The sequence below is a fragment of the Haliotis cracherodii genome, unplaced genomic scaffold (assembly GCF_022045235.1).
Source record: "Haliotis cracherodii isolate W230 unplaced genomic scaffold, xgHalCrac1.p SCAF_4, whole genome shotgun sequence".
NCBI classification, from domain to species: domain Eukaryota; kingdom Metazoa; phylum Mollusca; class Gastropoda; order Lepetellida; family Haliotidae; genus Haliotis; species Haliotis cracherodii.
In genome coordinates this window covers 51,516,236-51,531,740 of record NW_027266297.1, presented here as the reverse complement: position 1 = coordinate 51,531,740, position 15,505 = coordinate 51,516,236, and the positions used below count along the sequence as shown (strand labels likewise).

At 44.6% G+C, this 15,505-nt stretch overlaps 1 protein-coding gene and 1 pseudogene across 1 annotated transcript in view; both read left to right on the top strand.

Annotated features, from left to right (window-relative positions):
* The window catches only part of LOC139480467 (dual specificity testis-specific protein kinase 2-like), a 59,666-nt gene that overhangs the window by 8,566 nt on the left and 35,595 nt on the right, over positions 1-15,505 (top strand). The window contains exon 2 of the mRNA XM_071263551.1: positions 10,760-10,881. Within this exon, the coding sequence (XP_071119652.1) occupies positions 10,760-10,881 (122 nt within the window). The remainder of the gene's footprint in view (positions 1-10,759; positions 10,882-15,505) is intronic.
* Positions 10,956-11,906, top strand: LOC139478309 (uncharacterized; annotated as a pseudogene).

Genomic DNA, 15,505 nt, shown 5'->3' with positions numbered 1-15,505 from the left:
CTTATGCCAGGGCAGCATGGGGGCAAACTACCTGTAACTCTCACATCAGGGCAACATGCGGGGCAAACTACCTGTAAAAACACTCTTATGCCGGGGCAACATACGGGGCAAACTACCTGTAACACTTTTATGCCAGGGCAGCATGTGGGGCAAACTAGCTGTAACACTCTGGCATCAGGGCAACATGCGGGGCAAACTACCTGTAACACTCTTGTGCCAGGGCAACATGCGGGGCAAACTACCTGTAACACTCTGACATCAGGGCAACATGCGGGGCAAAATACCTGTAACACTCTTGTGCCAGGGCAACATGCGGGGCAAACTACCTGTAACACTCTGACATCAGGGCAACATGTGGGGCAAACTACATGTAACACTCTTATGTCAGGGCCCTGTTAAAGTGTGGATAAGAGTCAAGTGTTTATAATTGACCTGATATGACTGCAGCACATGAGCGATGTCCCTGGTTTGACAAAGATGGATGATAACAAAGGGTGACAACAAGGAGGATCATCAAGGTTTTCATCAGTGACATGTCTGTCATGTGCTACAAGTAGATAGTGTTCTTGTGTACACCTCTGTGCGTAACTACCCTATATCACATAAACAGTGTTGCAATGTACACATCAGTGTCTTGCAAAGATAGTATTGTTGTGTACACCTCAATGTCTCACTACTCTGTCTCACATAGACAGGGTTGCTGTGTACACCTCAAAGGTCTCACATAGTGTTGCTGTGTACACCTCAAATGTCTCACAAAGATAGTGTTGCTGTGTACACCTCAAATGTCTCACGTAGATGGTGTTGCTGTGTACACCTCAAAGGTCTCACATAGTGTTGCTGTGTACACCTCAAATGTTTCGGTGTGAACGCGGGAAACTGAAAGGTATCCAATGACCGTAATGGCATCGCTGATAGGTTTACAAAACGGAAATAGAAACGTAAGCCAATCGCAGACCTTGTTTACAGTAGTTTGTCATTGTCAAGGACTAAGGTCCAAATGGCATCGCCGAAACTTTGTCAAAAGAAAAATAGGTTTCAAGAAAGTTTGCTTGAAGAGCCAATATACTCTTTCAAAACCGTATGCCAGTACACTGGCCAAGAAGCCTCGAGTCCCCAGACACCGTAGTCACGTCAAAATAAAGGGTAGATCTATATAATTTTATGAACCCACCTGTCATATCATTAATTTATTGAATCTATCACATTTCACAATGTCTGAAATACGTATTCCATTTCAATTTATCATTTTTTATCGATAGATTAAATGATTCACTATTTCCCGCGATGTTATTGAAAATAAAATTATCGGACACACACTTCGACAGCGGGTCCACATCGAACATGTCAAAGAGCAAAATAAAGACGTTTCAAGGAATTTTTTAAACCTAGTAACAAAGTAATAAATAAAATCAACCAAAATATATCTATTAGTTGTCAAACTTAAGCTACGTTATTGTTTCAATCTTTTCGTGCGATCGTGTGTAATGTAAATCAAATGACATCTCGGCTTTCGTCGCCTCGATTTCTCGGCTCGGATAAGATGTTTCCAATATGCCTGAAAAAACTTTGTCACAGCTCCTAACCTAGCACGATACAAACATGAAGTTCCATGTTTTTAATATAGATCGTGAATTTCCTGCTTGAAACGTTCAGAATAAAAAAAAACTTTCGTCAAAATCTTTCATTACACATGTGCCAATGCTGTAAGTTGATTGACAGCCTTAGGTCATGTACTCTAGTTTGACCAATCACCACCCTCGTAGCAGATATCGTCAAGAAAGCATGTTAAAGCCACGAAAAGACTAGGCGAGGTTAGTGTAGATAAAAAATAAACTTTCTAATACGAAGCTTCGAAACCGGACATATTTTTTCATGTTACTGACAGCCGCTGGTATCGAGAAATTAGATACTATTTACAATTATTTATAAAATACTTTTCCGATCAGGTAAACAATGAAAATAAAAATGAAATAGGTAAGTGGATTTTATGTTTGTTTATATTTGACAAAAATCATCAAATTTTCCCTTCCTTGGTCCTGAATCTGGTCGTTTGAATGTGTTAGCTTACATTTGTTTTTATTTACAACTTACTTAAGTTGTAAATGCTTAATTTAAATAATGTGATGAACATAAATATATATAAACAGTAGGATTAGACCTTTCAAATGGTGTATAACATGTAGTTGCAAAGATGTTTTACTAGACTAACATTTACTGACACTTACAGATTTTAACCACACACTTATTTATGCTCAGAATGGCCTAAAGTTCACCATTTCAGGTCCACATTTATTAAATTCAGGTTCAATTTACCAAACCCCCCTAGATAGCTTCGCGGCTACCGCGTCCCAGGGCAGCCCCTTAATTTTGGAACACAACGCAAACACTGGATAGTGTTGCTGTGTACACCTCAAAGGTCTCGCATAGTGTTGCTGTGTACACCTCAAATGTCCCACATAGATAGTGGGGCAGTGTACACCTCAAAGGTCTCTCATAGTTTTACAATGTACACCTCAAAGGTCTCACATAGATAGTGTTGCTGTGTAGACCTCAAATGTCTCACATAGACAGTGATACAATGTACACCTCAATGTCTCACATAGATAGTGTAGCTGTGTACACCTCTGTGCCTTACTGCCCTGTGTCACATAGACAGTGTTATAATGTACACCTCAATGTCTCACATAGATAGTGTAGCTGTGTACACCTCTGTGCCTTACTGCCCTGTGTCACATGGACAGTGTTACAATGTACACCTCAATGTCTCACATAGATAGTGTAGCTGTGTACACCTCTGTGTCTTACTGCCCTGTGTCACATAGACAGTGATACAATGTACACCTCAATGTCTCACATAGATAGTGTTGCTGTGTACACCTCAAAGGTCTTGCATAGTGTTGCTGTGTACACCTCAAATGTCCAACATAGATAGTGGGGCTGTGTACACCTCAAAGGTCTCTCAGAGGTTTTCAATGTACACCCCAAAGCTCTCACGTTGATAGTGTTGCTGTGTAGACCTCAAATGTCTCACATAGACAGTGTTATAATGTACACCTCAATGTCTCACATAGATAGTGTAGCTATGTACACCTCTGTGTCTTACTGCCCTGTGTCACATAGACAGTGATACAATGTACACCTCAATGTCTCGCATAGATAGTGTAGCTGTGTACACCTCTGTGCCTTACTGCCCTGTGTCACATAGACAGTGTTACAATGTACACCTCAATGTCTCACATAGATAGTGTAGCTATGTACACCTCAAAGGTCTCGCATAGAGTTGCTGTGTACACCTCAAATGTCTCACATAGATAGTGTAGCTGTGTACACCTCAAATGTCCAACATAGATAGTGGGGCTGTGTACACCTCAAAGGTCTCTCATAGTTTTACAATGTACACCTCAATGTCTCACATAGATAGTGTAGCTATGTACACCTCTGTGCCTTACTGCCCTGTGTCACATAGACAGTGATACAATGTACACCTCAAAGGTCTCACGTAGATAGTGTTGCTGTGTAGACCTCAAATGTCTCACATAGACAGTGATACAATGTACACCTCAATGTCTCACATAGATAGTGTAGCTGTGTACACTCATTGCCACCTTTTTACTGTCTACAGCTCACTATTGTATCCAAATAATCTATTGCACTTCTGTTTTTGTTTGTAAGAATCAAATGAGAAAGTGAGAAACTACTCTATACTCAGGCACATTGAAACCTTTAGTTGCCTCGCTTCCATATTGACATGTTAATTCATCAGTAAACAAAGAGTTTGGATATATAAGGAGTCCTATTCATAAAGTAGCTGAAACCAAATCCCTTGCTTTTATTTTTTGTGTTATGTCTGTGACAAGTGGGATGATTGTATGGAGATGTTGGGAGATGTGATTGGAGTGAATGTCATATTTTGTGTGAACACCACACAAGCTCACACACACCACAGCATTACAAACATGCTATCATTGTTCATGTTGGCATTGACTAGATTCTCACTTGGTCGTTGGGATTGTTTCTCCTGACATCATTCATATATATATATGCTGAAAGCTGTGTTGAAAGTTGATGAACAAAGTTCCAACATGTTCAATAAGTGTCATGAAAGTTTTCTTCGCATGATATGCATAGTTATAGGAACATTATCTTTGTTACTAGAAAACATGCATGATTTGTTGTTTCTTTCAGAATTTGGGCCCCAAATACAAACCTGTATGGCTTATGCTTGCCTAGCATGTGGAGGAAATATGTGTCCATGTTATGTGTGTTACCTGGGGGGCAGTCGTGTTTGTGGGGTGGGCAAGTAGGTGGCACTGTCAGGCCAAGCTGTGTACTTTAACAAACAGACACAATGCAGTTTTCATTCTCCATTGGAACAGGTAGAGCAAGCAAACATTGACAAATGACTCAATTACACAGTTCTTTTGTCCCATAATGATACAGGGGATTCCATGTTTGTCAAATTTAAACTAAAGGATATCGTCCTCCTTTGAGCGTGTTGCCAAACGTTGGTTACTCATGAATGCGTGTAGAGGGTCAACAGGATTAAGGGATGTGGGGTCGTGCTTCAACCTACAGGTCTTGGCTAACTGAAATTGTGCACATGTCCTGTTTCAAGCTGGGGGACTGGGCTACCTGAAATTGTGCACATGTCCTGCTTCAAGCTGGGGGACTGGGCTACCTGAAATTGTGCACATGTCCTGCTTCAAGCTGGGGGACAGGGCTACCTGGAGTTATGCACATGTCCTGCTTCAAGCTGGGGGACTGGGCTACCTAGAGTTGTGCACATGTCCTGCTTGAAGCTTGGGGACTGGGCTACCTGAAATTGTCCCCTAGTCCTGCTTCAAGCTGGGGGACTGGGCTACCTGAAATTGTGCACATGTTCTGCTTGAAGCTGGGGGACAGGGCTACCTGGAGTTGTGCACATGTCCTGCTTCAAGCTGGGGGACAGGGCTACCTGAAATTGTGCACATGTCCTGCTTGAAGCTGGGGGACTGGGCTACCTAGAGTTGTGCACATGTCCTGCTTCAAGCTGGGGGACTGGGCTACCTAGAGTTGTGCACATGTCCTGCTTGAAGCTGGGGGACAGGGCTACCTGGAGTTGTGCACATGTCCTGCTTGAAGCTGGGGGACTGGGCTACCTGGAGTTGTGCACATGTCCTGCTTCAAGCTGGGGGACTGGGCTACCTGGAGTTGTGCACATGTCCAGCTTGAAGCTGGGGGACTGGGCTACCTGGAGTTGTGCACATGTCCAGCTTGAAGCTGGGGGACTGGGCTACCTAGAGTTGTGCACATGTCCTGCTTGAAGCTAGGGGACAGGGCTACCTGGAGTTGTGCACATGTCCTGCTTCAAGCTTGGGGACAGGGCTACCTAGAGTTGTGCACATGTCCTGCTTGAAGCTGGGGGACTGGGCTACCTGGAGTTGTGCACATGTCCAGCTTGAAGCTGGGGGACTGGGCTACCTAGAGTTGTGCATATGTCCTGCTTGAAGCTGGGGGACAGGGCTACCTGGAGTTGTGCACATGTCCTGCTTCAAGCTGGGGGACTGGGCTACCTAGAGTTGTGCACATGTCCTGCTTGAAGCTAGGGGACTGGGCTACCTGGAGTTGTGCACATGTCCTGCTTGAAGCTGGGGGACAGGGCTACCTAGAGTTGTGCACATGTCCTGCTTCAAGCTGGGGGACTGGGCTACCTGGAGTTGTGCACATGTCCAGCTTGAAGCTGGGGGACTGGGCTACCTAGAGTTGTGCACATGTCCTGCTTGAAGCTGGGGGACAGGGCTACCTGGAGTTGTGCACATGTCCTGCTTGAAGCTGGGGGACAGGGCTACCTGGAGTTGTGCACATGTCCAGCTTGAAGCTGGGGGACTGGGCTACCTAGAGTTGTGCACATGTCCTGCTTGAAGCTGGGGGACAGGGCTACCTGGAGTTGTGCACATGTCCTGCTTGAAGCTGGGGGACTGGGCTACCTGGAGTTGTGCACATGTCCTGCTTGAAGCTGGGGGACAGGGCTACCTGGAGTTATGCACATGTCCTGCTTGAAGCTGGGGGACAGGGCTACCTGGAGTTACGCACATGTTCTGCTTGAAGCTGGGCGACTGGTCTACCTGGAGTTGTGCACATGTCCTGCTTGAAGCTGGGGGACAGGGCTACCTAGAGTTGTGCACATGTCCTGCTTGAAGCTGGGGGACTGGGCTACCTGGAGTTGTGCACATGTCCTGCTTGAAGCTGGGGGACAGGGCTACCTGGAGTTGTGCACATGTCCTGCTTGAAGCTGGGGGACAGGGCTACCTGGAGTTGTGCACATGTCCTGCTTGAAGCTGGGGGACAGGGCTACCTGGAGTTGTGCACATGTCCTGCTTGAAGCTGGGGGACAGGGCTACCTGGAGTTGTGCACATGTCCTGCTTGAAGCTAGGGGACAGGGCTACCTGGAGTTGTGCACATGTCCTGCTTGAAGCTGGGGGACTGGGCTACCTGGAGTTGTGCACATGTCCTGCTTGAAGCTGGGGGACAGGGCTACCTGGAGTTGTGCACATGTCCTGCTTGAAGCTGGGGGACAGTGCTACCTGGAGTTGTGCACATGTCCAGCTTGAAGCTGGGGGACTGGGCTACCTAGAGTTGTGCACATGTCCTGCTTCAAGCTGGGGGACAGGGCTACCTGGAGTTGTGCACATGTCCTGCTTGAAGCTGGGGGACAGGGCTACCTGGAGTTGTGCACATGTCCAGCTTGAAGCTGGGAGACTGGGCTACCTAGAGTTGTGAACATGTCCTGCTTCAAGCTGGGGGACAGGGCTACCTAGAGTTGTGCACATGTCCTGCTTGAAGCTGGGGGACAGGGCTACCTGGAGTTGTGCACATGTCCAGCTTGAAGCTGGGGGACTGGGCTTCCTGGAGTTACGCACATGTTCTGCTTGAAGCTGGGGGACAGGGCTACCTGGAGTTGTGCACATGTCCTGCTTGAAGCTGGGGGACAGGGCTACCTGGAGTTGTGCACATTTCCTGCTTGAAGCTGGGCGACTGGTCTACCTGGAGTTGTGCACATGTCCTGCTTGAAGCTGGGGGACAGGGCTTCCTGGAGTTGTGCACATGTCCTGCTTGAAGCTGGGGGACTGGGCTACCTGGAGTTGTGCACATGTCCTGCTTGAAGCTGGGGGACAGGGCTACCTGGAGTTGTGCACATGTCCTGCTTGAAGCTGGGGGACAGGGCTACCTGGAGTTGTGCACATGTCCTGCTTGAAGCTGGGGGACAGGGCTTCCTGGAGTTGTGCACATGTCCTGCTTGAAGCTGGGTGACAGGGCTACCTGGAGTTGTGCACATGTCCTGCTTGAAGCTAGGGGACAGGGCTACCTGGAGTTGTGCACATGTCCTGCTTCAAGCTAGGGGACAGGGCTACCTGGAGTTGTGCACATGTCCTGCTTGAAGCTGGGGGACAGGGCTACCTGGAGTTGTGCACATTTCCTGCTTGAAGCTGGGCGACTGGTCTACCTGGAGTTGTGCACATGTCCTGCTTGAAGCTGGGGGACAGGGCTACCTGGAGTTGTGCACATGTCCTGCTTCAAGCTGGGGGACTGGGCTACCTGGAGTTGTGCACATGTCCTGCTTGAAGCTGGGGGACAGGGCTACCTGGAGTTGTGCACATGTCCTGCTTGAAGCTGGGGGACTGGGCTACCTGGAGTTGTGCACATGTCCTGCTTGAAGCTGGGGGACAGGGCTACCTGGAGTTGTGCACATGTCCTGCTTGAAGCTGGGGGACAGGGCTACCTGGAGTTGTGCACATGTCCTGCTTGAAGCTAGGGGACAGGGCTACCTGGAGTTGTGCACATGTCCTGCTCGAAGCTGGGTGACAGGGCTACCTGGAGTTGTGCACATGTCCTGCTTGAAGCTGGGGGACAGGGCTTCCTGGAGTTGTGCACTAGTCCTGCTTCAACCTGGGGACATGGGCTTCAATGTGTTGCTATGATATTACAAGACCTCCATCACTGTTTCCAGAAAGATTAGCCTAGCAGAAGTCTACTAGTGGGGTGATCCGGATCAGGAATATCACATGTCAGAGCAGGACTGTGGACTAGATACACATGAATCATTGAAGCACTTTGGGAGACTGGGTACACATGAATCAATAAAGAACTGTGGGGGACTAGATACACCTGAATCATTAAAGCACTATGGGGACTGGATACACATGAATCATTGAAGAACTGTGTGGGACTGGATACACATGAATCATTGAAGCACTATTGGGACTAGATACACATGAATCATTGAAGCACTATTGGGGATTAGATACACATGAATCATTGAAGCACTATGGGGGACTGATACACATAAATCATTGAAGAACTGGGGGGGACTAGATACACATGAATCATTAAAGCACTATGGGGACTAGATACACATGAATCATTGAAGCACTATGGGGACTAGATACACATGAATCATTGAAGAACTGGGGGGGACTGGATACACATGAATCATTAAAGCACTATGGGGACTAGATACACATGAATCATTAAAGCACTATGGGGACTAGATACACATGAATCATTGAAGAACTGGGGGGGACTGGATACACATGAATCATTGAAGCACTATGGGCACATGGACCGCCTCCGTGGTCTAGTGGTAGAGCGTCCGCCCGGAGAGCGGAAGGTCTGGGGTTCGATCCCAGGCCGAGTCATACCAAAAGACGGTACTTGTTGTTACCCTGTCTGGCGCTCGGCATTAAGGGGCTAAAACAATGACTGGTCGGCTCGGAGTCAGTATACTGTGTCTGAGTGGGGTATTCATGTTAAACTGCTGCATGGTATCTCGGTGGGCTAGCACTATAAATCGGCATCAGCCCGGACTAGTACAAACAGACACACACACACATGCATGCATGTCGCTATATAAGTGCAATAATCTTGGACGCGACGTTAAACCCAATTTCACCTCACCTCACCTAGATACACATGTGAAGCACTATGGGGACTAGATACACATGAATCATTAAAGCATTGTGGGGACTAGATACACATGAATCATTAAAGCATTATGGGGACTAGATACACATGAATCATTAAAGCATTATGGGGACTGGATACACATGAATCATTGAAGCACTATGGGGACTGGATACACATGAATCATTGAAGCACTGTCGGGGACTGGATACACATGAATCATTGAAGCACTATGGGGGACTGGATACACATGAATCATTGAAGCACTGTGGGGGACTAGATATAGATAGATCATAGTAGCAGCGGAGGACTGGATACACATGAATCATTGAAGCACTGCAGGACGCGGTACACCTAAATCATTTATTGAGTATGGGACCTTATACACTTTAAGCAGTGCAGAACTGGTTACAGACGAATCATTGAAGCACTGCAGGACTCGGTACACCTAAATCATTGAATGAGTATGGGACCTTATACACTTTAAGCAGTGCAGAACTGGTTACAGATGAATCATTGAAGCACTGCAGGACTCGGTACACCTAAATCATTGAATGAGTATGGGACCTTATACACTTTAAGCAGTGCAGAACTGGTTACAGACGAATCATTGAAGCACTGCAGGACTCGGTACACCTAAATCATTGAATGAGTATGGGACCTTATACACTTTCAGCAGTGCAGAACTGGTTACAGACAAATCATTGAAGCACTGCAGGACTCGGTACACCTAAATCGCCTGAGTGTGGGACCTATTATATACATATGAATCATTAAAGCACTGTGGTACTGGATACACATGAATCTTTGAAGCACTGAAAGACTTCTTACTTATTACTCTTATTACTTTTGTTCTTCCAGGTACATATATATGTTATGCCGCATAGCATTTTGTTCACCTGATGAAGGAGTATGTTTATACTCCGAAATGTAGTGTTCTTGATAATAAAAAAGGTTGACATCCACAAAATCATCTTCCTTACGTGTATCACTTCTCCCTTTTAAACACTTGAATACATAGGAATCATTAAAGCACTGTGGTAGACTGGATACACCTGAATTTTTGAAGCAGTGTGATGGGATATACATGAATCTTTGAAGTAGTGCAGGACAGCCTCATCTTTGGGTATCTTTCAGATGACCAGTCCAAGGTTTGTCTTCTGTGCTACATTGGCTGCTATCGAGAGCAGTCATCCCGAAGCATGCTGTTTATATCATTGTGTGTTTCCTTTGGTGACATGCAATTTTTATGAAGCTCATTTATGAGTTTTCTCTATTTCTGCATTATTTTCATATACTTTTTTCAAGACAGCTATACATGTTTTATGCAGACCTGACATGAAAAATATGTGAATTTACTACAATTGAACAATAATTGTAAAGAATACTATCATTTGTTATATTAGATACATGAAAAGCTAGTGATATTTTGTAAATAAACATGGCACAGAAAATTTATAGCATAAAAAATCAAATAATTTTTTCAAAATGTAAATAGTATGATAGCAACCCTGACTTTTGTGTTGTAGGCTTGAAATTTAGGGCAGCTTGTGTTTGCGGTGTAGGTTCTAACACCGTTATCAAGCAAGTGATATTACTTGATAACGGTGTTAGAACCTACACTGAAATGCGTTCTTAATTGTAATAAAGAAGTTGTTCATCCATAAATTCTTATCCTTATTTACTTACTGCAGTATGCATGTAGGAGAATGTGTTCATTAATTTCCAGACTAGGAGATCTTAACAGTAGACTTGTCCTTTGAAGATATAGATGTCAGATTTTCTTGTGCAGTACATGTTTGTTTTGTTTATCAGGTGACCCATCGCATGACAGGCCAGGTGATGGTCCTCAAGATGAACAAGCAAGAGAGCAATCGGGCCAACGTCCTGCGAGAGGTCCAGCTGATGAACCGCCTCGCTCATCCTAACATACTCAGGTAAGCCACACTCAACCCCCAGTCCTTCCAAGGTTAGGTGATGAGCCACCTGTGTTGTCAGTAAACCCACACTCACTATCAATGTACATCAGTAAGTCTTTCTCACCAATCAATGTACATCAGTAAGCCTCTCTCACCAACCAATGTCAATCAGTAAGCCTTTCTCTCCAACCAATGTGCATCACTCAGCCTTTCTCCCCAACCAATGTGCATCAGTAAGCCTTTCTCTCCAACCAATGTACATTAGTAAGCCTTTCTCTCCAACCAATGTACATCAGTAAGCCTTTCTCTCCAACCATTGTGCATCAGTAAGCCTTTCTCCCCAACCAATGTACATCAGTAAGCCTTTCTCCCCAACCAATGTCCATCAGTAAGCCTTTCTCACCAACCAATGTACATCAGTAAGCCTTTCTCACCAACTAATGTACATCAGTAAGCCTTTCTCCCCAACCAATGTACATCAGTAAACCTTTCTCCCCAACCAATGTACATCAGTAAACCTTTCTCTCCAACCAATGTACATCACTCAGCCTTTCTCTCAAACCAATGTGCATCAGTAAGTCTTTCTCTCCAACCAATGTACATCAGTAAACCTTTCTCCCCAACCAATGTGGATCAGGAAACCTTTCTCCCCAACCAATGTGCATCAGTAAGTCTTTCTCTCAAACCAATGTATATCAGTAAGCCTTTCTCTCCAACCAATGTACATCACTCAGCCTTTCTCCCCAACCAATGTCCATCAGTAAGCCTTTCTCACCAACCAATGTACATCAGTAAGCCTTTCTCTCCAACTAATGTACACAGATTAGTCTCTCTCTCCAACCAATGTATATCAGTAAGCCTTTCTCTCCAACCAATGTACATCACTCAGCCTTTCTCCCCAACCAATGTGCATCAGTAAGCCTTTCTCCCCAACCAATGTACATCAGTAAGCCTTTCTCTCCAACTAATGTACACAGATTAGTCTCTCTGTCCAACCAATGTACATCAGTAAGCCTTTCTCACCAACCAATGTACATCAGTAAACCTTTCTCACCAACCAATGTACATCACTCAGCCTTTCTCACCAACCAATTTGCATCAGTAAGCCTTTCTCTCCAACCAATGTACATCAGTAAGCCTTTCTCACCAACCAATGTGCATCAGTAAGTCTTTCTCTCCAACCAATGTACATCACTCAGCCTTTCTCTCAAACCAATGTGCATCAGTATGTCTTTCTCTCCAACCAATGTACATCACTCAGCCTTTCTCCCCAACCAATGTACACAGATAAGTGACTTATAAGCCACAGGTACAGCGGGTGTCGGGTATTACTGAACATCTACCACTATATCTTAATTTGTGGCAATTGTGCATGAAGTTTTTCATACAAGCCACAAAGAGAAACACAAATACAGATGTAAAACACAGTTATTAGTAAAATGAATTGTGTGGGCTGTGTTTTTTTATGTCATTGGTTTCGGCATGGCCAGGTGCAACATGTTTTCAAGGCCCTAGGCGTATTCCTAATCAAAACAGACCTAATTAAGTGCATTCCATTGCCACCAATACACCATTTAAGCACTGTTGAGACGTTATCAGAACAATAATGAAGTTGCCCACGTGCAGGACATCCACACATTACAATGCCAAGACAGGACAGATGGATACGGGTGATCCATCTACAGCACAGGTTCCAGACTGCAGTGACCACTGCTCAGGCCATTCCAGGAATTTGGCGTATCTACCCTAACACAGTCAGGAACCACTTACATCATGATGGGATACAACCGCATCTTCCCGCCATATGACCTATCCTGAACAAAACAGATTTAACATTTCAATTGCAAGGGAGGTCGGTGTATCGACAGACATCTTGGGAAGCATTATGCTCAAGCCTGTATCATGGAGAGGGATCTCTTTGGAGCCAGTTCCGTGATGATTTGGGAGGGGATAAGTGGGCGTCAAAAAACCCTTGTAGTTGTTGTTCAGGGCAATTTGACATGTGTGGGCTACAGAGATCAGATTCTCAGACCAGGCCTCTGTTTCTTCAACGTCACTGCCCACTGTTTGACGTTCAAACAGGATAATGCCCGTCCTGAAGACGGCTAAGGTTGCCATGGCTTTTCTTCAACACATAATGTTCAAGTACTGGCTTGGCCTGCAGATTCACCTGATGTCTCCCCTATTGAGCATTTGTGGGATTAAAATGGAGCGACGTCTACGCCGTGAACCAAATCTACCAGATAACGTTTGTGAATTGGCAGCAGAGTTGCAGAGAATATGGCAAGCGATTCCACAAACCTTCCATGCCCATTTCATAGATTCTCTGTGCGGCGATGCAATACTGTTATGGCTGCTCACAGTGGGCATACCTGTGACATGGTTGCTTGACACCTGCCTTGCATTTGGACCCGTAACAGTAATGTCAAGAACATTAAACATGCTTTTCAGCCGTCTCCTAATGATCTCAATATCCACCTAGTAAAGTTTACATGGAATCTTTTCATTTTAACAATGCAGGGTGCATAGAAGAACAGACTTTTTTAGTTTTAAAACTTTGTACAATGTAGATTAGTAATGATAGAATTGTTTATTAAAATGTAGGTAGGACCCATTTTGCCTACAAAGTCATTCCATTGCTATTTTAACAATACAGGATTAAAATATGAATTCATATGTGTAAGTGTGCATTGCATACCTGAGAATATTTCAATGCACCAATGTATTGGTGAATTGTGACAACACTACTATGTATGAACTACAGGAGTGAAATGCCATCTCGCACCCACCTATTTTATTCATCCTGGCTTTTCTCTCTCTCACACACACACACACAGACACACACACACACACACACACACACACACACTAAAAGATAATACTTTTTGTTATCTTGCCTGGTGTGCTCAGCATTAACGGGTTATTAAAACAAGAACTGTTCAGCTCAGAGTCAGTATACTATAAGTTGTAGCAGGATCACAAGGGGTACATGGAGTTTAATGGGTCCTGTGTAATGGGATGTCCTCAGATCTTTGGTTAGCTGTAGCGAAAACTAAGATCTGATTTTAATGAGATTGTCATCGAGTGTGCATAAGCTCCTCCCAGTGATCTATCATCCCTACACGCAATGTCATTGAATACGCCCAGTGGTGTTGAGAGTTTTGAATATTTGTTTACTAAAAGTAGCCTGCGGTGGCACATTTTATAGCAAGCGCTAGTTTACCAAAGCACTTTATTTTTTATACATTTTTTGTTTCGTTTTTCTGGTAATTCAATTGGCTAAATTGTTTCAAATGAGAACTAATATACATATGTTATTGTTTTGGTTCATTAATTTTCATTATTATGCACAAGAATGCAGTTTATTAGGGATATTCTATTGGCCCTGAACACATCCAATTGTCACCAGCGTTAGGGTAGGTTACCCCGAACTCTATCCTTAGCCCTTGGATCCCCTTTACGATCAATCACCCCTTTACAATCATTAGGGTGAGGTACCCGTTTAGAGGCTATGAGATTATCCAAACTCTATCCTTAGCCCTTGGATCCCTTTACGATCAATCACCCCTTTACGATCATTAGGGTTAGGTACCCGTTTAGAGGCTATGAGATTATCCGAACTCTATCCTTAGCCCTTGGATCCCTTTACGATCAATCACCCCTTTACGATCATTAGGGTTAGGTACCCGTTTAGAGGCTATGAGATTATCCGAACTCTATCCTTAGCCCTTGGATCCCTTTACGATCAATCACCCCTTTACAATCATTAGGGTTAGGTACCCGTTTAGAGGCTATGAGATTATCCGAACTCTATCCTTAGCCCTTGGATCCCTTTACGATCAATCACCCCTTTACGATCATTAGGGTTAGGTACCCATTTAGAGGCTTTGAGATTATCCGAACTCTATCCTTAGCCCTTGGATCCCTTTACGAGCAATCACCCCTTTACGATCATTAGGGTAAGGTACCCGTTTAGAGGCTATGAGATTATCCAAACTCTATCCTTAGCCCTTGGATCCCCTTTACGATCAATCTACCCTTTACAATCATTAGGGTTAGGTACCCGTTTAGAGGCTATGAGATTATCCGAACTCTATCCTTAGCCCTTGGATCCCCTTTACGATCAATCACCCCTTTACGATCATTAGGGTAAGGTACCCGTTTAGAGGCTATGAGATTATCCGAACTCTATCCTTAGCCCTTGGATCCCCTTTACGATCATTAGGGTCAGGTACCTGCTTATTGGCTATTATAGATTCTATAGCGGTTCCTTATATTCTTCACACAAAAACGTCAAATGAAAAGGATGAAATGGTTTTGTGTTGAAAAGTTTGGTTACTGGAAACTGTCCTGGAACATTCACACAAGACACTTTCACTGGCTACATTTTTTCAGTACTGATTCAAAAGTGATCTCACCGTTGTGTCGTCACTAGCCATGCTCATGCCTCCCTTGTTCCTTACTCTTATCCACATCATTTTACAGTGTTCCTTACCACACCTTTCTGTCACAAAATCCACATGACATATTATTAAATACCATGTCATCCATGCATACTCCCGAGTTTGATGTCTGACGTCTGACACCTGGAGCTGTTTTCAGTTCGCACCATATCAGATCATTCCTCGACACTCGGTATCTT